At 42.1% G+C, this 25,865-nt stretch overlaps 1 protein-coding gene across 10 annotated transcripts in view; it reads left to right on the top strand.

Moving 5' to 3' along the window:
- Nucleotides 1-25,865, top strand: part of LOC137432409 (ATPase family AAA domain-containing protein 2) — a 155,564-nt gene that overhangs the window by 97,875 nt on the left and 31,824 nt on the right. For 9 of the 10 annotated variants that reach the window (XM_068124313.2, XM_068124320.2, XM_068124316.2 and 6 more), the window contains 3 exons: nucleotides 1,113-1,248; nucleotides 14,531-14,727; nucleotides 15,155-15,314. In XM_068124313.2, the coding sequence (XP_067980414.2) occupies nucleotides 1,113-1,248; nucleotides 14,531-14,727; nucleotides 15,155-15,314 (493 nt within the window). The remainder of the gene's footprint in view (nucleotides 1-1,112; nucleotides 1,249-14,530; nucleotides 14,728-15,154; nucleotides 15,315-25,865) is intronic. The other variant, XM_068124315.2, reaches the window with a different exon arrangement.

Below are 25,865 nucleotides of genomic sequence, written 5' to 3'. Positions count from 1 at the left end.
CAGTGGAGACACTGATGCGGTTGTTGTGGCGACCTTTTGTCAATGCAGCTGCGTGCGTCGCAGGGCGGAAACGATCACGAAGATGCTGCAGCACAATCGATCACGAAGATGCTGCAGCACAATCCAGCAGTCTTGGTTTGGGGTGGTTACCCGTGGTCTTCCTCTTTGTGGACCATCATTCACAGTTCCAATTTCACCATAATGCCTGGCCAGGTTGGAAATTGCAGGCTGTGAGCAACCAAGACGTTGGGCAATTATTGTTCGCTGGCTTACACCAGCCTAAAGCATCCCAATTGCCCTTAAATGTTGTTCAGATGTCAGGCGTGGCATCTGAATTTTCTTGTTGTTCTCCCTGTCAGAAGCCTCTGGAGTGACTATAGACAACAGTAAATGAATGTCTAACCACGAGAACTGAAGGATTTCATTAAGAGGGTCATTATTTAAAGGGAAATATCCCTATGCAGAACCACTCAAGCATGCCATTGTTGATCAACCAGGTGATTGAAGTGAAGTTCCCCTTACATAATCAGCCATTACAATTGAAGAAACGTGTTTGTAAAGCTGCACATTTCAAAAAATGAAAGTGATGTTTATTTTGATGTACAGTGTATTATGATGCAAAGATGAGCTGGTTAGAATTTCTCCGTCGAGGTCAAAGGTCAGTTTCTGTAATAGGTTTTTGTGACCATGATAACTTGATAATGGAAGAGAACAAAGTCAAAGTTGATACAACTTTGTATAATAGGATAAATGAATTGCATTATGGGGTCAAGAGGTCCAAGTCAGAGAACCCGTTAGGTCAAACTTCTGTTACTGCGCTAACTTGTGAACCAGTGATGGGACTTTGTCCAAACTTGGTACGACTATATATTATGATGAAAAGATGACGTGTTTGGATTTCAGCATAAAAGGTCAGAGATCATGCCAAGTAAAAATGTGATACTTGAGAATAGCTGCAGACATTTAAAACAAGCTTGGTACAAGTACGACTAATGATGTAATAATGTGGGCAAAGGCATATAGGTCAACGTCGTGACGTTGAAGAGTGCAGTTCTAGTTTTTTATTTAGTTTGTTTTTCTTTGTGAATCAATTTTGACATTCTGTGTTCCAGGTGCAAAAACTTTTCAGATCCCAGTTTGGAGAGGTAGCGACAATATTGAGGCCTAGTGAAGCAGAACGAAGGAAATACTTCCATGACTTGATTCTTATCCAAGCTGCCAAGTTGCCACGGAAAAACCGAAATGCTGGTGAGGCTAAATAACCACAGCTTATCTGCTACCTGTTTTCCTCCCCTTCCATTGAGTCGAGCCATGTGAATCTAGTCAAAATTAATGGGCAGTATATATTTCAGACTGAGCGAGCATAAGTGTTCATATCATGTAAAAGCTGACATTTTGTAGTAACACCATCTGGAAAGTGTTGCTTCATTCACTTCACCAGAATATACACCATCTGGAGAGATGTGTGGATAGTGTCCTTTTTTTTTTTTCCTGATTCATTCCTGTGCATACACCGAGAATAATCATAATTGCGATTCAAGCCAAAATTTTCATGTCCTTTTTTTTTTTTTTTTTTTTTTTTTTTTTTGGATACAGAGTCGAGGCTTGTGAAAGAGCTAACATTTATTTCACAAACAAATCAAACAGACAAACAAAATATATAAAAAGAGGGAGCGGAAGACAAGATGGGGAGAGAAGGGGAAGCACACAAACACAACGTTTGAGAGCAGGGAGATGTGTGGGAGGGAGAGGGCTTGGGGGGGAGGAGGCGTGGGAAAGGGGGCGGGGGGGGGGGGGGTGGTAGAAGTATCTATCTATAATTCCAGTAATCTCTGTATGTCTGTGACCGCTGTTTCTCGACAACCACGGGTCCGATATACTTTAAACTTCCCAGGTATATTGCTGGGGACCCGAGGATGTGCCTTTTCAAGGTTTCATATTAATCGGAGAAGTAGTTACCGAGCTATGTCCAAAAAACGATTCAACCAATCAGAGAGCAGCGAGCTATCACGTGTGCCGAACGTGGCGAACAGACTCTGCCTCGGACGGCACATTTGAGAGCGTATTCATTTATTTCACGTTGGCAAACTATGTTGCCGTTAAACTATGTTTTAAAACTAATTAAAACTAATTTGCGATTCTTTCGCTTTCTTGCGCGTTTGTGCACGCTATGGCGATTTCTTTACCAAACTCCGCAAGCCGTTCGCTTTGGACCAAACCATTTCATGTAAATAGAGGGGGGGGATTGTCACCGTACTCGCAAGCCGTTCGCTTTGGACCAAAGCATTTCATGTAAATAGAGGGGGGGGATATAATTTTAGATATATATATATAGTACGGGCATGCCCTAGTATAACACAAGGACACCAAGGACTTCCAGGACAGAAGTTGGTATTTCAAAAAAGTGGATTTGGTGTGAAATTAGCGGGGGTAGAAAAGATCAAGGTTTTGGATGGGGGAAGATAAGAGATGGTGGTGAACAGTTGTTTTAAAGACGTGGAGGGTGGAGTGGGATTGAAGAGAGTGAGGGAGTTTGTTCCAGAGGCGGGAGAAAAGAGGAATGAAGGAGTGAAGGTGAGCAGAGAGTCTTGATTTTGGCAGTTTAACCATAAGAGGGTTGCAGGCAGATCTTGTGCGATCTGTAGGAATATTTGGGGGACAGAGCCCAGAGAGAACTGGGGGGCAAGGCCAGAGAGGAGTCAGTAGAAGACGGAAAGACCACCAACCTGCCTGCGGTGAGTGAGTGAAAGGCCCTTGGAGTTAGCTTCATCGCGGGAGATTCCAATGATTCTGAACGCTTTGGTTTCAACAGCGTGAAGACGAGCTAGGTGTGAGGCAGGAACACCAGCCCAGAGGGGAGAGCAGTATTCCATTGAGCTGCGGATGAAAGCCTTGTATGTGGTGAGGAGCTCAGGTGTGCCAAGGAAGGACTTCGCACGATGGAGGATGCCCAGTCGGCGACTGGCTTTGGAGGCCAGATTTGAAATGTGGTTTTCCCAGGAAGGATTTATGCCAGGAAGAGGAACGACAGATGCGCTTTTCATTGTGAGGCAGTTGCAGGAGAAGTACATGGATAAGAGGAAGAAGTTGTTTTTTGGGTTTGTTGATCTGGAGAAAGCATTCGATAGGGTTCCACGGAAAGTATTGACATGGGCATTGAGGAAGTTAGGAGTGGAGGAATGGTTGATCAGAGTAGTGATGGCAATGTACAAAAGAGCACGCACAGCTGTAAGGACGAAGGACGGGAACAGTGGTGAGTTTGAGGTGAAGGTGGGAGTGCATCAGGGGTCGGTACTAAGTCCACTACTATTTGTAGCTGTGATGGAGGTGCTGGCTCAGACCGTAAAGGAGGGTTTACCGTGGGAGTTGTTGTATGCAGATGATCTGGTGTTGATTGCGGAAAGTATGGATGGACTGAAGGAAAAGATGAACAAGTGGAAGGAATGTATGGAGACAAAAGGTCTGAAGGTGAATATCGGAAAGACAAAGGTGATGGCAAGTGGTAAAGCATGTGGTGAGGTGGAAAGAACTGGGAAGTGGCCGTGTGCTGTGTGCAGCAAGGGTGTCGGAGTGAACTCCATTCCATGTACAATGTGTGCTGAGTGGGTTCATCAAAAATGTAGTGGTCTGAGAGGGTCATTAACCAGTGTGGCAGCTACATTCAAATGTAAGGTGTGCACAGAGGGAGCTGCAGATGGAGGAAATGTTGAGTTGGATCTTGGAGACGGCGTGAAGCTGGAAGGTGTGAAAACATTTTGCTACCTCAGAGACATGCTGAATGGAGAAGGTGGATCAGACTCGGCAACGGTTGCTCGAGTGAGATGTGCATGGAAGAAGTTTTGGGAACTGAGTGGCGTGCTGATGAGGAGGAGAGTGTCGCTGAAGCTGAAGGGAAAGGTGTATGCTGCATGTGTGAGAAGTGTTATGATTTATGGGAGCGAGACATGGGTAATGAACGTAGAGCAGCAACGAAGGCTGGAAAGGGTGGAAATGCGAATGGTTCGATGGATGTGCGGAGTATCGTTGAGAGAGAGGAAGACAAATGATGAATTGCGAAAGATGATGGGAATATTGCCTGTGATTGATGCTGTGAAGAGGAACAGGTTGAGATGGTTTGGTCATGTATTGAGGAAGGATGAAAGTGACTGGTTGAGAAGAGTGATGGAAGTTAATGTAGAAGGAAGTAGAGGACGGGGAAGACCGAGAAAGACTTGGCTAAAGGTGGTGGAAGAAGAAATGCGGGTAAGGGGGTTAACAAGGAGAGATGCAGAAAATAGGGCAAAATGGAGAAGATTGTCATGGGGACCGCAAGGCTAACCCCCGCTCTAGCAGGGAACATGGCCTTAAAATGCATGTTGTTGTTGTTGTTCCCAGGAAAGATCATGGCAGATAGTGAGACCCAAAAGCTTGAGTGACAGAACTTCTTGGAGAGGATTATTCAGAAAGTGGATGGGAGGATTGTCCAGTCGGTCTTTTCGGAGAGACATCGTAAGAGCGTGAGATTTGTCAGGATTGAAAGACATGCTCCACTTGTTTGCCCAGTCTGTGATTTTGTCCAGGTCTGCAGAGAGTGAGGAGGCTGCAGACTACCGATCTGAGGGATGAGGAATGGAGCGACAGAGAGTAGAGTCATCAGCAAAGAGATAGAGAGGATTTTCAAGAGTCACTTAGATCTAGGGCTGTCAACCGAGCCGAGACCGGGACGAAATCCCGGCGGTTTCGGCTTTCAAGACGGTCTCGGGACGGTCCCGAGATAAATTGATTGACGCAATTTCTCGGTAAAAAAAATCCCGGTTAAAATTCCAACTTCTTGCAGATATTTTCCATAATAGAGGCATTTATTGAGCCTTGCTTTCATTACTCTGCTTCTGCACAAGCATCATTTTTCGTAAATAATTCGACTCGTAAATAGTTGGTACTTTCAAATAATTGACGTTGGTTGAGATTTATTTCAAATCCCACATAATGTGTTGATGACTTGATGTTTACAGTTTGTCGTTTTTCATTGCTGTACATAACTTAAGTCATATTTATAAGCCTATAATGGCGATAACAATTGTGAAGATAAGGACTCGGGCCTCGGGGGGGGGGGGGGGGGGGGGTTGGTTTGACGGTTTGAATGCGAAAGTATTTTGGTTATCTTATCTCCACTTTAGGCCTGATAAGTTGATTACGTTTACTTTAGTCACAGAGTCAAAATAAGGAGGGGGGGGGGGGTGATCACTACACCGCCTGCTTTATAATTTACTAGCAGAAGTACCCGGCATTGCCGGGCGGGGGAGGGGAGGGGAACGGGGGGGGGGGGCGGGGGGAGCGAGCCCCTTGGCAAAGCGAGCGATTTTTTTTTTTCATAGCGTCATAGCGTCATAGCGTCATCACGTGATCGCTCTGAGCGAATCAGCGCCCACCTGCTCTGATTCCGTGCGCGAAACAGAGGAACATCCGTGTTACAACGGCACCCGATCACAACTCACAAAATGATAATGAAACTCCAACCGGGACTCGAATATGCCTGGGCAGAAACATTTTCTCCCTCTCTCTGACATTCCGAGCAAGAAATTACACGACAATACAAACTGTAATGAGATAACCCGGTCCCGGTGAGATAATTCAACAAAACTTTCGTGGAAGATATACATGTTATTGTTATTAGGCTTCATCGGGGATTCACGATGAATGGGTTGCTAAACTTACGGGTAGTGGGACGTGCGTCAGGTCGGTGAGCACGCTATATTGAACGCTTAGCGTTAGCGGTGGCCGATCATCTGCATGTAGGCGGTGTATTTTATTTCATCCCGGTAAATGGAAGCTAAGTCGGAATTTAAGTACTCAACATCAGATATGAATTTCTTTCATTGTTGTTTATATATTGTAATGAAATTCCATTATTTTTGAAGCCTTATATATATATATATATATATATATATATATATATATATATATATATATATATATATATATATATATATATATATATATATATATATATATATATATATATATATATATATATATATATATATTTTTTTTTTTTTTTTTTTTTTTTTTTTTTTTTTTTTTTTTTACTTTGTCAGGAACCGAGCCGATCCGAGATCCCGTTATGAAAATTGAAAATTTATCGAGACGGTTCCGAGACGGGATTTTGAATTTAGCTAACAGCACTAGTTAGATCATTGATGAAGACCAGAAAAAGCACAGGGCCCAGAACACTGCGTTGGGGAACTCCAGCCTGAACAGGAAGAGGAGATGAGAGAAATCCATTCAGGGCCACAGGTTGACTACGACTAGAGAGGAAGTCCGCCAGCCATGCGTGGAGATTTCCATGGATACCAAAGGAGGAGAGTTTGGTGAGCAGAGCGGGGTGCCAGACCATATCGAAGGCACGTGATATGTCAAGGGAGATGGCTCTAATTTCCTGTTTCGCATTGAGGACCTCCATCCATTGTTGAGAAAGCAGAAGCAGCATGTCCAGAGTAGTGTGACCAGGTCTGAAACCAAATTGATGATCAGAGATCCTTTACCAAAATGCTTACAGGAAATACAATCATGAGAAGCATGATCAATCAAATGGATTAAAGAAAGTTTGTTAATGCATTGCCTGCCAATATAAGCTTAAACACCAGGACATATAAGGATCGGCTTTGAATGAGTTGGGGACGTTCCTTGCCCAATGTTTCCCTGCTTTGTGTTCCTATCTGAACCGATGGCTCATGATGTTTGGAACACAATTTTAAAGCAGTGCATGTATACGTGCATTCTCGTGTGTGCACGTGCGCACACACTCGCATCCTTTACCATGTCCGTGTGAGTGGGCTTGCAATACACTTGCAAGTGGAGTTTGCCCTTCCGGTCCCTGGATAGTTGTATGTCCAGAAATGTGAGAAACCCAGCCTGCTCTACTTCATGCGTGAACTGTATTGACGGCCACTTCTCATCGATTGCTGCGTGGAATCGGTCAATGTCTGCCTTCTTTCGGATCACATACCCCCTGCTCAACATCAACTTTTTTGGGGGCAGGGTGGGTTTCCCTTCATTCGGCCTTTCCACAAACAGTCAGCAGAGAGGTAGCTTGAGGACAGGCAAGGGATAGATGGGGAGCATACTCCACATACAAGGTGCCACCATATTTTGGAGGAAGGCAACAAGTTTTAGAATCCAATCAGGAGGTTGGACAGATGTTGTTTTATGGTTCTTCTGAGAGTAGACACACACTCGTAGGCTTTTTGGAATGATCTGAGGTTTCCTACGGTCGGATTTGCCTTCCAGGAAGAGAACGCAAGTTATTTCAAGGTAATTGTCTCACCACATGATTCGGTGTACCAAGGGCAGGAGGATGAGTAAGATAACTGAAGATGAGATGGGATTAATCTGTGCATGAGAAAGCAGGTTTCTATGGACGAATTCCCAGGCTAAGTTAATATCACGGGTGGTAGATCTAGGAAAACCAATCCCTGAAGTGTGATGGCTGGTTGCAGTCCCGACCAGTTTGCTTGAAGAAACTGGCAGACTCGCCGGCGCTGAGGTTGTTCTCTGAGAATGGCCAGAGGGATGTTGACCTTCACAAGCACATGATCAGATGAACCAATTGGGGCCGAGGACGAGCAAGATACAATGGTGGTGAAACTGGTCAACGTCATATCCAGAAGGGAGGAATTGCCTTTGAGGGAAATCCAGGTGGGAACGCTTACAGACAAAAAATAAAGCCCCATGGAGTCACTGAAATTCTTTGTAGAAGTGCCATGGCTGGTGAGAGAGGTATCAACACCCAGCCAGAGATGTAGATGGAGTCGTCACTGTTGTGAGGTCGGTACAATACAGACAAACATGAGGTGGGAGCAGAGGGCTAGTCGCAGCCAGGTCCTCCTGTGGTTTGGGAGGTGTAAGTGCAGTACACGGAGAGTGAGAAATGTTATTCTTGGTGTACAGTGAGAATCCGCTGCTAATACTGCATTGGGACAGGGTTCAGGCCTGTCAAACCAGAGGAGACAATAGCCATTGAGAGAAACGAAGGTGTCAGGGACGTCCGGAGGGAGGAAGGATTGTGTTAGACTAATGATGTCCGGTGTATCAGCAGTGGCCTGGATAGACAGATCTGCCAGGTTGGAGCAGAGGCCTTGGATGTTAGAGGTTCACACAGTTGGGGTCATGGGAGGAGGAGCTGCTGGTAGGGTGTTGTAGAAATTTGAAAATGATAGTGTGTGAGGGAAGCTGAGAGGGTGCTGGGCTAGAAATGAAAGCTGAAATTTTGCATCAATAATGTGAACAGAAGATAAGTGGTTTTTTTTTTTTGACGTTGACCTAATTTTAGGGCCACGACCCAATAATAGACATTCGTTTGTCCAATAAAAACTAACTTGCTTTCTTGATAGCTTCGAGTAAAAGGTGCATTTACATTTAATCTACAGTGCATTCAGAAAGTATTCAGACCCCCTTCACTTTTTTCACATTTTGTTATGTTGCAGCCTTATGCTGAAATCGTTTAAATTCATTTTTTCCCTCATCAATCTACACTCAATACCCCATAACGACAAAGAGAAACCAGGAGTTTAGAAAGTTTTACAAATTTATTGAAAAGAAAAAACTGAAATATCACTGACATAAGTATTCATACCCTTTGCTATGACACTTGAAATTCAGCGCAGGTGCCTCCCATTTCTCTTAATCATCTTTGAGATGTTTCTACACCTTGATTGGAGTCAACCTGTGGTAAAATCAATTGATTGGACATGATTTGGAAAGGCACACACCTGTCTATATAAGGTCTCACAGCTGACGATGCATATCAGAGCAAAAACCAAGCCATGAGGTCGAAGGAACTGTCTGCAGAGCTCAGAGACAGGATTGTGTCAAGGCACAGATCTGGGAAAGCATACAAAAAGAAATCTCTGCTGCATTGAAGGCATTGATTGAAGCCTCTCCTCAGTGAAAGACACATGAAAGCCCACTTGGAGTTTGCAAAAAAGCACCTAAAGGACTCTCAGACTGTGAGAAACAAGATTCTGTGGTCTGATGAAACCAAGATTGAACTGTTTGGCTTCCGTCTGGCCACTCTGCCATAAAGCCCAGATCGGTGGAGTGTTGCAGTGATGGTTGTCCTTCTGGAAGTTTCTCCCATCTCTACACAGGATCTCTGGAGCTCAGCCAGAGTGACCATCGGGTTCTTGGTCACCTCTTACCAAGGCCCTTCTCCCCCGATTGCTCAGTTTGGCTGGGCGGCCAGCTCTCGGAAGAGTCCTGGTTGTTCCAAACTTCTTCCATTTAAGAATTATGGATGCCACTGTGCTCTTGGGAACCTTCAATGCAGCAGGGATTTTTTTTGTATGCTTCCCCAGATCTGTGCCTCGACACAATCCTGTCTCTGAGCTCTGCAGGCAGTTCCTTCGACCTCATGGCTTGGTTTTTGCTCTGATATGCATTGTCAGCTGTGAGACCTTAAATAGACAGGTGTGTGCCTTTCCAAATCATGTCCAATCAATTGAATTTACCACAGGTGGACTCCTATCAAGGTGGAGAAACATCTCAAAGATACAACAACAACAACAACATGCATTTTAAAGGCCATTTTCCCTGCTAGAGTGGGGGTTAGCCTTGCGGTCCCCATGACAATCTTCTCCATTTTGCCCTATTTTCTGCATCTCTCCTTGTTAACCCCCTTGCCCGCATTTCTTCTTCCACCATCTTTAGCCAAGTCTTTCTCGGTCTTCCCCGTCTTCTACTTCCTTCTACATTCATTTCCATCACTCTTCTCAACCAGTCACTTTCATCCTTCCTCAACACATGACCAAACCATCTCAACCTGTTCCTCTTCACAGCATCGATCACAGGCTCTATTCCCATCATCTTTCGCAATTCATCATTTGTCTTCCTCTCTCTCAACGATACTCTGCACATCCGTCGAACCATTCGCATTTCCACCCTTTCCAACCTTCGTTGCTGCTCTACGTTCATTACCCATGTCTCGCTCCCATAAATCATAACACTTCTCACACATGCAGCATACATCTCAAAGATGATCAAGAGAAATGGGAGGCACCTGAGCTAAATTTCAAGTGTCATGGCAAAGGGTATGAATACTTATGTAAATGTGATATTTCAAATTTTTTCTTTTAAATAAATTTGCAAAACTTTCTAAAATCCTGTTTTCTCTTTGTCATTATGGGGTTATTGAGTGTAGATTGATGAGGGAAAAAATGAATTTAAACGATTTCAGCATAAGGCTGCAACATAACAAAATGTGAAAAAAGTGAAGGGGTCTGAATACTTTCTGAATGCACTATACAACGTACCCCTCCGAGGTCAAGGTCAAGTGGTGGTCGGGGAAAAAAACCAACGCGTGTTCGGGGTGGGAACATGTCCGGGAAGTCGATGCGTGTCCGGGTTCCTCCCTTCTGGATTTGGTGATGACCAGTGGTTGTAGTAATACAAATTTCGATGGTTTCATGCTGCACCAATGGACGAATGACCCGAGGGTTGTCAGAAATTTTACGAGGTTTTTACCAAAATACCCGAATGTGGCTCTGGCCTACAAAATGATCGCTTTTGTGCTCGGAACATTTTACCGAGAACTGTTATGAAACAGCAGAGATGTCTAGATCTTGTGGTTATCCACCATGATTTAAGTGGAAGAAACAACCGTTTCTTGAAACTAACACCATCTCTACCAAGCTACCAGAATATGGAAACGGGCGGCTTGAGTGAAGCAAACGCCTGTGTTGGCCTGCCGGCGACTAATCTCACCTCCCTAGATGTACTGGCTAACATCGCCGCTACCTTGCTCTATGCATCTGAAGAGCTCAAAAGCCCTGCCCCCCCTCCTCCCCTCTCCCTGCTCCCCTCCTTCACCCCCCACAATACCCCATCAACTATCACCTCTACAATACCCACCACCATCCTACACAAACATCAGGACAAACTTGATTGTTAAATTGATTTAAATTCTGAAAGAGAGGAGATGTAATGTAATGCTGTTCCTGTTTCGCATTTTGTGAAACTAGGGCATGCCCGTACTATATCTATATCTAAAATTATATCCCCCCCCTCTATTTACATGAAATGGTTTGGTCCAAAGCGAACGGCTTGCGGAGTTTGGTAAAGAAATCGCCATAGTGTGCACAAACGCGCAGGAAAGCGAAAGAATCGCAAATTAGTTTTAATTAGTTTTAAAACATAGTTTAACGCCAACATAGCGGCAACATAGTTTGCCAACGTGAAATAAATGAATACGCTCTCAAATGTGCCGTCCGAGGCAGAGTCTGTTCGCCACGTTCGGCACACGTGATAACTCGCTGCTCTCTGATTGGTTGAATCGTTTTTTGGACATAGCTCGGTAACTACTTGTCCGATTAATATGAAACCTTGAAAAGGCACATCCTCGGGTCCCCAGCAATATACCTGGCAAGTTTCAAGTATATCGGACCCGTGGTTGTCGAGAAACAGCGGTCACAGACAAACACACAGACATACACACATACACACACACACACACACAGAGATTACTGGAATTATAGATAGATAATATAAATGCTCTTGTGACTCGTGTGGGATCATGTGAGATCTCGCGAGAGTACCCCACAGTGTAGGCCTGACGAGAATAAGGCAGTTATCTTACACCATGCCAAACCCTCCTCCTCCATCCCCCTTCGACCATCACCCCCACATACCCACTACCAATCCCATACCTTCACCTTTCCCCCTCCACAAACCCCCATCAACCATGTGCCTGGGCAGTGTAGGTTTTGAGTCTGATCTGCGTCGTGTCCATGCCGTATTTCTTCTGGAGTTAAATATAACTGATTTTATCAATCAATTTATATGAAATCCCTGGTAAACTGTCGATTGAACGGAAGAACAAACCTACCAATCTGTAGTGAATATTCGACTGGCATTTTCATCTGCACTAACAACACTGCGATCTTCATGAACACCACCTTCATCTGATTTGCTCGCACATGGCAAACGACCTCCTCTCCCCCCTCCCACAAATGATACGGATCCACAATTCCCCCAATTTTCAAATTTTCAAGTAAATTGGATGAAAATAGATTTTGGAAGTTTGACCTTGGTTTGACCTTTGACCTTTTGATCTCAAAAATAGTTGGTTTCCCAATTTATTGAGGCAATATGCAAATGCTGTTCAACTTTCAAGTCAATTGGATTAAAAATGGCGATTTTTAAAATATGACCCCCAGAAGACCTTTGACCTCAAAATCAATGGGCTTCTCAATTGTGACGACCTCTACAACTTGGTGAAGTTTCATGACGATCGGTTTAGAATTGTGACCTGTAGCCGAGTGACAGACAGACAGAATAACAAATGCAACCGACCAATATACTTGAAAAATCTTCGATTTTGCAAGGGGAAAAAAAAAAAAAAACACCCTTCAAATTGGACTGTTTAATGATTTCCAATGGTGTTCAGAAAAAAATTGCATTTGTGTTCCCCTTTAACAAGGACTGTTGATGCAGGAGGAGGCCATCTGGCCCATCAAGCCTGTGTTGCACCATGACCACATTAAATAAATCTGTCAGGCTCTCGCCTCAGTTTCACTGGGGGGGAGGAGTGTTAATGAGGAAAGTGTGACAGGAACAGGTACTTCAGTTGCAAATGCAAATAAAATCAAAATGTTAAAACTTATTTGTTTATTACAACTTGCATCTGTTGTTTGTACACGTGGCATGTCGTTACTGGCCCCTGCTGGAAGTGAAGTGAGGTGGGGTGGGTGGGGGGGGGGGGGGGAGTTACAATAAAATTGTTAATTACATCGTCTTTTTAGATAACATTACCAATTTCACCTACCCTGTGGATTTGCCATTAAAGCCTCGCCAAATGGTTTCTCACATGCTAAGTCTGGAATAACCGGTCACCCCCACCAAACTTGTTCTTGCAGAACAGCAGTTTATTATCAGAAAGCACAGAACGACAGAGATTCCCAGCGCGAAATATGGACAGTCATTAAAACGGGCAGATAAATAAAGTAATAAAGTACACCGATAATGAGTACTGTATCCACCAAGTAAATAAATGACCAGAAAACACGGTGAATGATTTGGCTGACAAGGGGGGGGGGGGGTGTGTGTGTGTGTGTGTGTGTGTGTGTGTGTGTGTGTGTGTGTGTGTGGTGTCAGTCAGTCAGTCAGTCTTTTTGTGGAGTTCTGCTGGAGCTTTCTGATGTGAAATGTAATGAACTCCTGAGTTGATTAGGCTAATTAACTCTTTAAAAAATATCTGGACAAATTCCCATGTTTTAAACGCATGCCATGTTAAGTTGTATAGAGTTGCTCAATAAATCCTTCCATGGCATGGTATTCTATTATAAAATGAAATAATAAAAATAACAATAACATTGTAACAAAGTATATATTAATGAATACTAATAATATTTACAACAATAATAATATTAGCATCATTTAGCAATTATTTTTCTATGATTCAGTAGTCTTGTTTGTATCTGGTGTTGATTTGTTCAGGTTCGTTAGGCTTCGATATTGTTGCCCCCTGTCAAACTGGGCACTGAAAAGTTTTGAAAACCATTAATCAATCTGATAATGATTTTTTTTTTTAGTTTTTGCTTTTAAAAATCTTTTGCATATTTTCTTCCAAGTGATTATTTGTATGGCAGCTATTCATATAATTATCGTGCTAATTTAACGGATTATTATAGGACTTGTGAAAACCTCATTTGAAATTGTTTTTCTGCAAATATGAAAATTGTAAATGTCGCTGCAGTTTTGCCTTGAACAGTCTATTCTACTGCAAGTTTTCATCTGTGATGTGCTGCAAGTCTCAGATTTTACTCGCAACATTTCTCCTTCCATAAGCTCAGTCCAGCAATTTCAAAAACAAGGTTCACTTGGCAGTGGTTTGCCCTTGACTGGTTGGACAATTTAAAAAAAAAAAAAATTTTGTCTACAAGATTGAGGCCCGTGTAAGAGCTAACATTAATGACAAAAAAAAACCGGACACATAAGACTTAATAAAGGGAGCGGGAGACAAGATGGGGAGAGAGGGGGGAAGCACACAAGTACAACATTTGAGAGCAGGGACATCGAGAGATCTGTGGGAGGGAGAGGGCTTGGGGGGTGGGTGGGTGGGAGAGGTAAAAACCACATGGACACAGCTCGGACTTCCAGGAAAGAAGTCGGTATTTCAGAAAAGTGCATCTGGTGTGAATTAGAAAAGATCAAGGTTTTGGATGGGGGAAGATAAGACATGGTGGTGAACAGCTGTTTTAAAGACCTGGAGGGGAGGAGTGGGATTGAAGAGAGTGAGGGAGTTTGTTCCAGAGGCAATTTTCACAACAGATAGCACATCCGACTCAAAATGTAGGGCACACCCATGACTCGGCCACAAAGCGAATGCAGCCTTTGTATTCTCATGAAATATTGAAGCATTGTAGATTGTTTGGTGAAACCTGTACCCAAAATGAGTTGATTGATCTTGCAGATGGCTGTGCCCTCAGCTAACATGATAATTATTTGACCCCCACCCCCGCACCCTTCGACCTTTTCTGTCATTGCACCTTTGTCACAGTTTTGAGCAGAATGGATGTTTTGCCGGTGGCCTTACCTCCGGCTCCACGCACATTGTCTGCTGAGGAGGGGCATAGGCTGGAGGAGCAGGAGGAAAACACCCTCCGGGAGCTTCGGCTTTTCCTCCGTGACATTGTGAACCGCCTTGTTGCAGACAGGCGTTTCAGACTTTTCATCAAGCCTGTAGATGTGGAGGAGGTACGGTCTGGAGTTGTTGCATCTTCAATCCCTCTTGTGTTCAATTCTCTAATTTCTCTTTTTGGGTGGGAGAAGGGGACAATTTGTTTACCTCTGTTTAGCTAAAGTGTATTTTCATGGTTGTGTGATAACCATGCAGATTTTAGTTTTGAGTTTGTTTAAAAACTTTCTAAATTACATGTAATTTGGGTTGCATAGGAATGCACTTTCGGCATGTATGACGTCTTTTAAAGCGTCTTTGGGCTTCTTGAAAAGCACTATATAAAATAAATGTATTATTATTATTATTATTATGACGGTGTGAGATATCGACAAAGGACTATCATTTAAAATATGAATGCATATGAATAGTTTTATTTGGCTAGAAGTTGATGGTTCTTCATTGTTGCATCACCTGCTAAGATGGATAACTTGCTAATCGCAACAGGTTTCAGATTACCTTGACGTTGTGATGCAGCCCATGGACCTCTCAACCATGCGCTACAAGATTGATCAGCACCAGTATGAAACGACAAATGGCTTCCTTTCAGATATTTCCCTCATCTGCAACAATGCTCTCGAGTATAACCCCGATAGAGATCCTGGAGGTATGTGGAGCTGAGGGGAACAAATGACCAAGTTATTCAAGTTATTGTACAACGTAGTGGTGGTTAAGTGTGATGGACACTGGACTGCCATTCCAGAGGGTTGCAGGTGCAAATCCAGCTGTGGACATCAGTGTTAAACATTTTGATTGTAATCTTCTTAAACCGAAGTTGGTGTCAGGGGAATTACTTTGTTGCAATAGGATTGTCAGTGAAAAAACCAAAAACCCATCTGGCTCACTCGTGACCTTGTATAGCGGTGTTGTCACAGTATCCCTGGTGTTGGGCTAGCGGCTAGGGTGCCGGCTTAGGATCCTAGGATCCTGGGTTCGAATCTCGGTATCCCTGGTGTTGGGCTAGCGGCTAGGGTGCCGGCTTAGGATCCTAGGATCCTGGGTTCGAATCTCGGTCGATCGCCGAATTAATGCCAGGGGGGTTGACTCAGCCTGTCATCCTTCCGAGGTCGGCTAATTGAGTACCAGTTCACTGGTAATTCCCTGTTTGTCGTTGAAGGCGGCAAAAAGGTTGGCGTCAGGAAGGGCATCCGGCCGTAAAACATTGCTTCAAAAAGGGGACCAAAAAACAACAACTACCACGGTCCCCGAAAAGGCCAACCCCCGCTTTGCGGGGAAAAATGGCCTCTAAACGGTGGGTAGTGGTGGTTAAGTGTGATGGACACTGGACTGCCATTCCAGAGGGTTGCAGGGAATTACTTTGTTGCAATAGGATTGTCAGTGAAAAAACCAAAAACCCATCTGGCTCACTCGTGACCTTGTATAAAGGGGTGATCCTTTTGCACAATCTGGTATTGTCGGCATGTGATGCCAGGTTACACATCGGGGTTGATCCTTAATGTTATCGGCACCTTTACAAAAGCATAAAGTTATGTCTGTGAAAAGGCATCATCTTATCTCCCCCACACCAAATGGAAATTAAATAAAAGAGGCTTTGCTGTTTAAATGCTTATCCTACTATTGTATGAGGTAATGCAGCCACTTTTATTGTTTCGTTTTTCAAATAAATGCAAGTTTATTCGTTAGTTTTGGGACGGCTGTGGGAATATTTTGGAATTTTTGGCTGTCGTATTTTGAGGGATGTGTAATATAAATATATACTGCCGGATCCCGCTATTTGCGGGTTCCGCGTATTTACAGGTTCCGCATATCCGTGGGTTCCACGTATTTGTGGGTTCCACGTATTTGTGGGTTCCACGTATTTGTGGGTTCCGCGTATTTGTGGGTTCTGTGTTTTCGCAGGTTCTACGTATTCGCAGGTTCTACGTATTCGCGTGTTCTGTGTATTCGCAGGTGATAAAATGCATCCTGTTTCTCTATTCACGGAAAAGTGTCCCGCGGTTTTTGTTTTTCCTATTCGCGGCCATGTTCCGCGAATTCGCGGTTTTTCAGGGGAGCAAAAAAAAAATTTCAGGGGCTGTTAGCTTCACATACGATATTTATAAAACCTTCTTGGATTATCATCGACATTCGTGGGATTTGCCTCGCCATTCACGGATTTTGCCTCGCCATTCGCGGATTTTGCCTCGCCATTCGCGGATTTGCCCGCTATTCGTGGTTTGGCCTTCTCTATTCATAGATTTTCGTGACTCGGCAACCTATCCCCCCCCCCCCTTTTTCCATTGAAACAATGCCCCATTATTCGCGGTTTTCTCTATTCGCGGATTTTCCAGGAACGTATCCCCCGCGAATAGCGGGGTCCGAGGGTATATCAAAGGTAGGTGCAAAAGCACCCCTCCCTTTATACATGGGATCATTTCTCTGTATGCATGGGGACTGAAAATACATTTCTTGGCTTCTACTGGACGAAATTGGCTGCAAATTTCAGAAGTAAATGCTTTGTAAGTCAAGGTAATATGTTCCAAATTTCACCAATGTCTGTTTCCGCATTCTTGAGTTTTAATAAGAAAACCCTCAAATTCACATTGGTGTCTTTCAGTCCATCCATCCAATGGTTGGCAGCGAGTGCGTATTGGCGGAAAGGGTGGCAATCGTATGTGTGGCAAAATTGCATGCTCGGTCAGGGTTGCCCAGATGACAGAGCACTGGTACGATTTTCCAGAGGACCTGGGTTCGATTCCTGATCTGGGCATGTAATTTTCCCACATATATAAATTTAATCATTAATTAATTAAATTAATTGATCACCTGTTCACTCAGTGTTATAAATGGTGTTATCAGGTTAGCGTACTCATCTGGTGATTTCACAAGGTTAGCGTGAGAAGAACCAAATCGAGGAAAATTCTGCATCCATGGAACCTGTACCACAGGGTAGCGCTAGCGACCCTCGATATGGGGTTGTTTATGGCTCTGTTCAAATCACGAATGGAGGTGATGAGAGAACCATCTGTGAAATGCAAGTGATGGGCACTGGAATGGACGTGATGAGCGGTGAAATCAAACGTGAGATGGGCGAAGCGATGCGCAAGGAAATAGCACCAGTTCGGGAAGAGTTGAAGAGAGCGAAGCCAGACTGGAGGGAGTGATGGGGAACGTGAAGGAGGTGGTAGGACTCATACAGGGGGTAGAAGGACTGACGGTATGGCAAAATGACTGAAACAAACAGATCAAGGAAAATACCGACACAATAAAATAATTAAAAAATACACAGAGGAAAACCAAGGGGGAACCGGGAGCCATAAAGAGGGAGTGAAGAACACGGTATGATGAGGTGACAAACACGATGAAAGATGGGTGAAGTAATGGAGGTAAAGGAACGGGCGATGAGTGAACACAAACATGATGGAACGTAAAATGCAAACCGTTATGGTGGCGTTTGGAGGGGGAACTCGTAGAGGAGCTCTGGGAAATAACGAGGGTAACAGAGGATGTAGTAGAGGTTAAAAACAAAGTAATTGTTACTACGGAGGAATAAATAGAGCTCCAAGTGTTTGGTTCCACGTTTTGCGAACGCCATGTGCCTTCGGATCACATGGGATTGCGTGAGCGCACGTCACAGCATATGGTCTAACGAATGAAGCAGTAATTTTACAAAATGCATGTAAAATGTGAGTATGGCCCAAAAGGAGGGACTGGCCCGTGATTTGGTACCCCAGCCTAAAAACTCATAATAGCTCAACTCGCTTCGCTCGTTTCACTATCATTCATTTTTAGTCTCCGATACCAAATCACAGTCCAGTCCCTCCTATTGGTCCCTACTCCACTGCGTGGGGCTGGCTTCGCCCTTTAGAATAGATTTAAATATATATTTCTATCTACATACCATTAAAGTTAAGTTTATTGAATTTAAGAAACTCACTCATATATAACCTATAAAGATTTGATCATGTTTTATCTCTCTGAAAAGATCCATCCTTTTAGCACAGGATTCACCATCTAAAATATTGACAAATATTACATTATAATTTAACTCTTGGTTTAGATATCGCTGTTGAGCTAATATGAAATGATAAACCTCTCTTAATGACCTAGTCTGACCTCCTAAGCCACATATCATTTTGAGATTGCAGTCAATTATTTTCCCATAAAAGTATTGACAATAATCGAAATCTTCAGTCCATTTAAAAATGTTAATATTTCTAGAAACAGAAGATAACTCATTTCTTTCAACATTTATTATTTTATTTGTTTTATTTACTTTTACCCCTGTTGTTTCTTCAATAGGATTTATTTGATATTTCTCACATTCTTGATGTTTACCATTAATATACCAATCTGAACTATTCATCCATTCTTTAGTTTGATTAATTTATATAGATTTAAACCGGTATGGAAGTGCATTTATTTTATCATCCTTTATATACCTTTTATCATCAAATGAACAAAGAGCTTTCTTATTTATCAGTCTCTGTAAAAAAAAAAAAATCTCACGACCATAACTTCTAATAAGGTTCATCTCGCTAAAGTTTACATCATCTTTATGTATACAATCATAATAATGATCAAAGTTTATTTCCTTCAATATTTTAATATTTCAATATCATCCAAAACATCATTCATCCAAAACCTTGATCTTTTCTACCCCCATTAATTCACCCCAGATCCACTTTTTTGAAATTCCAACTTCTTTCCTGGAAGTCCTTGCAGTGTCCATATGTTTTATACCTCTCCCACCTCCCCCCAAGCCCTCTCCCTCCCACATCTCTCGATGTCCCTGCTCTCTAATGTTGTGTTTGTTCCTTCCCCCTCTCTCCCCATCTTGTCTACCGTTCCCCTTATTTTGTGTTTTATGTGTCGGTTTGACTTTTTGTGTGATTAATGTTGGCTCTTTCATGAGCCTCGATCTTGTATACAAAAAAATATTCCCTTTTTAATACCCTTTAGTTTTTTTAGCAGTCTTGTATTTATCTCCATCCAAATATTTATAGGCATATGCTTTTGATCGAACCCCAACAAATTCACTTAGAATATTACCTCCAAGTTCATCTATAAATTTACCAATTACCTTCTTATTCGTTGAGTATAAATCATTATTAGGATTATAATTACTCATATCATAAAGATCTATATCTTCTTTAAGATCATGATAAATATCATCAGTTTTTATCTCCAATATAAAACTATCAGTATCCATATAGAATAAACATGCTTCATTTTCAAACCTTCGCTTTGTATTATTATACATATAATCATACATAAGATATTTTGATAAATCCAATACCGTTGTTCCAACATAAATTGGTTTACCATTAGTATGCGCACTAACTCGATGAACTGCACAAAAGTTTTCAGTGAATATCTCAACTCTTTTAAAACGAGGTTTGTTTATTAGTTTCTCTGCTTTCTTTCTTGTAGCTAATCTTACATCTTGTCTATTTCTTAGATTTGCCATTGTTTTCCCAAATACAGCATTATTCATCAACTTGTAAAAATCCTTTTCAAAATCATTTTGCCTTTGTTCTAATCTTTGTGTTATAATCAATATATTTACCTAACCAATGACTTTGACTAAACTTTAGTATCCTATGTACCTTCTTCACGACTAGTCCAGAATCCACCATTTGAACAATAATTATTTGATGAACAACATAATTGTTTTTAATCATATAATGTAGTCATAAGTTTTGACGTTGGAATATATTTAGATGTTTCAAAGAATGACTTTTGATAATCACTAAACAAATCTGAATTTGGAGTTTCACCACTTGGACCAAATGGAAGATCCTTATGTTTATTATGAATTCTCTTGGGATATTTCAAATCAACTTCAAAGTAATAACCAAACTTTCTTTTATCAAAAATTTTATCAGTATGCCTTAGAACATCTCTAAATACCTCATCATGCTTATTCTCATTAACCCATTTAAAACCACCATATGGTAATGCTTCTGACATTGCCCATCCATAAAGATTATTAGCATCAAAATACATAAGATATTGTTACGGATCTCGGGGGTCGGCTCTCCCCTTATCAAGGGGGGGTTAATCCCCTTGTCTTGTTATCTGGCCGACCCGAGTCCTTAGAAGCTATGACGTCACTTCCGGACGACGTTAACTAGGGTTGTAAGCCGTCTTCTTATTACCTACTTATTAACGCCGCCCAGTAGGCAAGGAAATAACTCCCACCCGAGCCGCAGCGTTAGTGGATACGCCGAGCGAAGCGAGCCGCGACTCGGGCCGTTAACAATGACTAAACCCTATTATAGCGGTTCCTAATCGTGCCACAGGTACTCAATTGAGAAAAGACAAAAGCGAAGGGATTAAGACAAAAGCAGAAAGAACAGGTGAATTTATTACAAACAAAAGAGAGGAAAGGAAAGAATGTACAAGAAAGGAAGAAGAAGAAGCAGGACACAGGGCAGTCTTAAAAACAGTCTTAACTTAGGACCCCAGACAAACATACACACTCACACGGGGATTGTGGCTGGTAGGGTGGAAGGTCCAGGTAGATGGTCCAGGCGATGGGGTCCAGGCTCCGGTCCACTCCAGTCCAGCGCGCGAAACCCGGCAGGCAGCTCCGCGTATCGTTCAGCGCAAGCGGACCTTACATATAGTGGGGGGGAGGCTGGTGTCCTGTACGTGTGCGCTCCTGGACAAGTTCGTTAATAAGCGCGTCTCCAACCAAACTCGTGCGCATCTCCCAATCAGACTCGTATAAGCGCGTCTCCAACCCGTGTCCTTTTGCAATGCACTCTCCCGACCAAGTCCAACCAGCGCTCTCTCGTCAAAAGAAGTTCGCATGCGCAGTCCGCAGTCCTCAAGTCCGTGAAAGGGCTTTGCATTCGCGCTTATATAACGCGCCACGCGATCACTCTGCGCTTCATAAAGCCACGCCTGTCGGTGATGTTACATCAGCCCTGGTTGGCTGGTGAGGGCTTACCGGCCACGCCTTTGATGGCTGGTTGACAGGCCACACCTTGTTCTTGGCGTTCCGCCCCCTTTTTCCTCGGGCCTGACCGCATAGTTTATGGCGGCGCTTGAGCGAACGCTAAGGCGGCTGCTGCTGGCAGAGGCGCGTAATGGCGTTGCTGAGAGAGAGAGGTTGGCAAAATGGCCGGAATTGGATTGGGGACCTACTCTTATTTAATTGATGCAACGCAGATTCAACTATTGGAAACACGGCCTTATCTAAAACACATAATAATGAAATAACTAAAGTTCTATGGTGGCCTACGTGTTGCTTCTGGACTAACTAAGGGTGCAACCTTTAACCTTTAATGTCATATTTACAAGAGTTTCATATTTACACAAGTGTGGGTTCTAAAACCGCAACAATATGATGAATCTTTTTTCCTTATCATAATCTAGATCTAGAAGATATTTATTATTTGCTTTAGCATACCTCTTACTATATACTTGTGATATACCACGAGGTATACCTCTTTGCTTTCTCAATCATCAATAACATATCAACATCACTTAAGAAATCCAACGGCTGTTTTGTCATATTCAACACAGCAGACCAAGCTAAACCAGGTGCTGTGAAATAATTTACAGGATCGAGACCATATGATTCTTTGTTATGGCAAACATCTCTGAATGTCTCGAACACATCAGCTAATAGTAATACATCAGTTTTTAAATAAAGATCATGATATTCGCCCATATTATTTATGTTGAATTTATCCCATACTTCCTGTGTTCTTTTATACTCTTCATCAGTTATATTTAACTTGAGTTCATTATAGAAATTTTCTTTTGATGGAAGTTTTGTATCATTAAACTTTTCAAATGAACTCATATAATCATAAGGATAAATACCCTTCTTCATTAACAAATTGATATCCTCAAAATAACTTGAAAGAATAGGAAATGACTATGTTTGAAAATAAAATTAATAATAATTTGATAGTAAAAAACTGCGAATGAAAGGAAGGCTCAAATACAGGCTCAAAAAGAGTTCGAGAAACAAATTAGTGGAAGTGGTGTAATTGTAGATTTTGCTGAAAAGCCTGAAAGCCTACCTGATAAAGCGAGATTGTTAGTTGGAGATATGCTTTCTTCTATCGCACAGGCAGGTGTAAAACCAACTAAAAGGGGTCATGGATTATATATTTCTCATAAATAATTGGATAAATGGTTTAAACAATTTGGAAAGAATACAACGTCAAATATTGAACTTGCTAGATATTGTAAAAAAAAGAAAAAATGATAATGTGGTTATTTGTATGAGAGATGAATGAACAAAGTTATCTAAGAATACAAAGAATATTATTATTAATTTAGAAGATAATAATGGGAATGGTTCTGATTGGGTTTGTTTTTATAATAGCCAGGAAAATTTTTATTTTGATAGTTATGGTCTTCCACCACCTCTTGAAGTAATACAATTCTTACAGAATGTTGTTTATCAAACATTTTAAGTCCAAGACTAGTTCTAAATGTTGTGGTCATTTATGTTTATATGTATTATTTCAACTCAACAATAATGAAAATTTTTATGATGTCATTTTTAATCTAATATAAATGACATATTGGAAAAGATGGTTCTATCTTTGGAGTATACCGAGAGTTGCATTTTGATTTATCAAATTATTGTCCCCCGTCGCACCGCGAGCAAAAGGGGGACTATGGATTTCCCCTCCGTACGTGCATGCGTGCGTGCGTGCGTAAGCGAAGGACCGAATTCTAATTTGGTGTGTGGGTGCAACCCACGTCAAAATCCAAGATGGCCGCCGCTATGTATGTCTGACGCCATGTATGTCTGAACCTTGTGAGCGGAATATCTTGAGAAATAAGCGAAGTACCAACTTCTAATCTGGTGTGTGGGTGTATCTAGGCGCAAGGAAGAACGCGATTGAAAATTGGGTCGCCACGTCAAAATCCAAGATGGCCGCCACCATATATATGTCTGAACCTTGTGAGCGAAATATCTTGAAAAATAAACGAACTACTAACTTCTAATCTGGTGTGTGGGTGTATCTACGCATAAGGAAGAACGCTGTTGAAAATTGGGTCACCACGTCAAAATCCAAGATGGCCGCCACCATATATTTGTCTGAACCTTGTGAGCGAAATAGCTTGAAAAATAAACGAACTACTAACTTCTAATCTGGTGTGTGGGTGTATCCGCATAACGGAGAACGCTATTAAAAATTGGGTCGCCACATCAAAATCCAAGATGGCCGCCTGGCGTCTTCCACTTTGTCAACTCACATCACTTCACCGACGGGGGACCTAGGCGTAACGCTTGTTTCAGATGTTGTAGATCAGGGGTTCCCAACCTTTTTTGTGTTATGGCCCCTTGGCTCCCAAAGCACATCCCCAGCAGCGGCGGAGCACGTGTAAGCAGGCTAGGGTGGTCTGGGGGCATGCCCCCCCCCATAAAAAATTTGATTTCTCGATGCTCTGTGGTGCATTCTGAGAGATGTTTTTTTCCTTTAATTGGTTATTTTGTTTGTATGAGAATTGGTAAATTATTACACAGAAAATGAGGAATTCCAAGTAGCCAACATGAATATTTCGTTCCATAGTTTTTTTTTCTGTTCCTTACTGACTCCCAACTACATCGTTTTTTGGAAGAAGCAAACAAAGCAACGTCGCTCGAATGATGCATGTTTGATATGAGATTTTAATGTTATCAGTAGCAACACTATGGACAGCATAAAATAGAACTGTCACACAAGAAAACAGTATGAAAAGGTTCCAAGTCAAGAATATGTGAAAACTAAAAACCTCTGTTGTGTCTGTTTTTAATGAAGTGTGTTATAATCTCACAAAAAGAAACTCAATTCGACAACAACTCAGGTAATCAAAACTAGGGATGTGGTGCATGCACCGTAAAAGTGAATTAAAACAGCGCAATTAAAAACTCAGTGAGATGGCTGAAATTGCATTTTAGCTACCAATTGGGGTATCCGTGGTTGAGTCACAGTCAGGGCACAACAGAGGTCATCTTCCACGTGGAGCCGATTACGCTGTTTCGATTTGGTATTCAACAGCGTGGAAAACCCCGCTTTGCAGAGATAGGTAGACGAGAATGGCAGAAGCACCCGGATAGCTGTCTGGCTGATGTTAGGGTAGCGACCCATTCCCACCCAAAACTCCGTCGAGCTCTTCTCTTCAAATGTGTGTTTGGCAAATGAATCGTGTCGGAGATCCAGGAATTCATCTTGCATTGCCTCCGGCAATCTGGCATGCTCTCCCCGCAAAGGTTGACGGAAAAAGGATTCCTCACAATTTTTGCCTCATTGTCATCTAAATCAGGAAAATACTTGTGAAATTCTAGCTCCAGTGACTGCAGATGCTCAAGAATGTCATTTTTCAGTACGGGATCAAGCTCTTTTCCCATGCTGTCTTGCAATATCGACATTCTTTCAAACATCGAGAACCCGTTCGACAATGAGGAGGGTACAAGGCCTGATGAGTGTCTCCCCAATCGAGTGGGGTTTTTTCTTCTTTGCAATTTCAAGAAAAACTTCAAAAGAAGCCTGGACAGTTGCTACATTTTGTTGTTGAAAAGCTCGTCCCTCATCCAACTTCTGTCGCTTTAAATTTCTTTCATGCCGCTTGAAAAATTCGGCATCCTGCTTTGCATGTTCTGCGTGATTTGTCTTGAGGTGCAACTTCAACTTGGATGGCCTCATGGATTCAGTACTCAAAACCTTGTGACACAGCACACATTGTGGTTTCTCTTGGCTAGACACGGTTAAATGGATGTGAATCCAAGCTTTATGTATTCGTCAAGATACTTTCTTTTTTTTACTCCCAGAAGCCATAACGTCAAATCTGCAATAGGAAAAAAACAAAACAATATCAAAGTCAAAACAACAAAAAAAACAATACTGTATTTAATTTTTAGTATGGTTCAAATTACCCCATGGCCCCTTCGAGAAATACACCGTTGGTTGGGAACCACGGTTGTAGATAATTACAATAACACAGTTCATTCATCAACAAAATCAAAACCATCAGAAACATTTACAAAATTAGAATATGAAAAGGAAATTAATTTGAGAAAGCCCAAGTTCAAAGTTAGCGATATTGTAAGAATATACAAATGGAAAAGTCATTTTGAAAAAGGTTATACAAAGAGATGAGGAACTAAGGAACTTTTTTAAATCGTTGATGTAATGGATACAGTTTCTTGGACTTACAAATTATATGATTAAAATATGTGATTTAAATGATTTATGATTTA

Source organism: Myxine glutinosa, chromosome 8 (assembly GCF_964187855.1).
Source record: "Myxine glutinosa chromosome 8, kmMyxGlut1.1, whole genome shotgun sequence".
Classification (NCBI taxonomy): domain Eukaryota; kingdom Metazoa; phylum Chordata; class Myxini; order Myxiniformes; family Myxinidae; genus Myxine; species Myxine glutinosa.
This window is presented reverse-complemented; position numbering and strand designations above follow the sequence as displayed.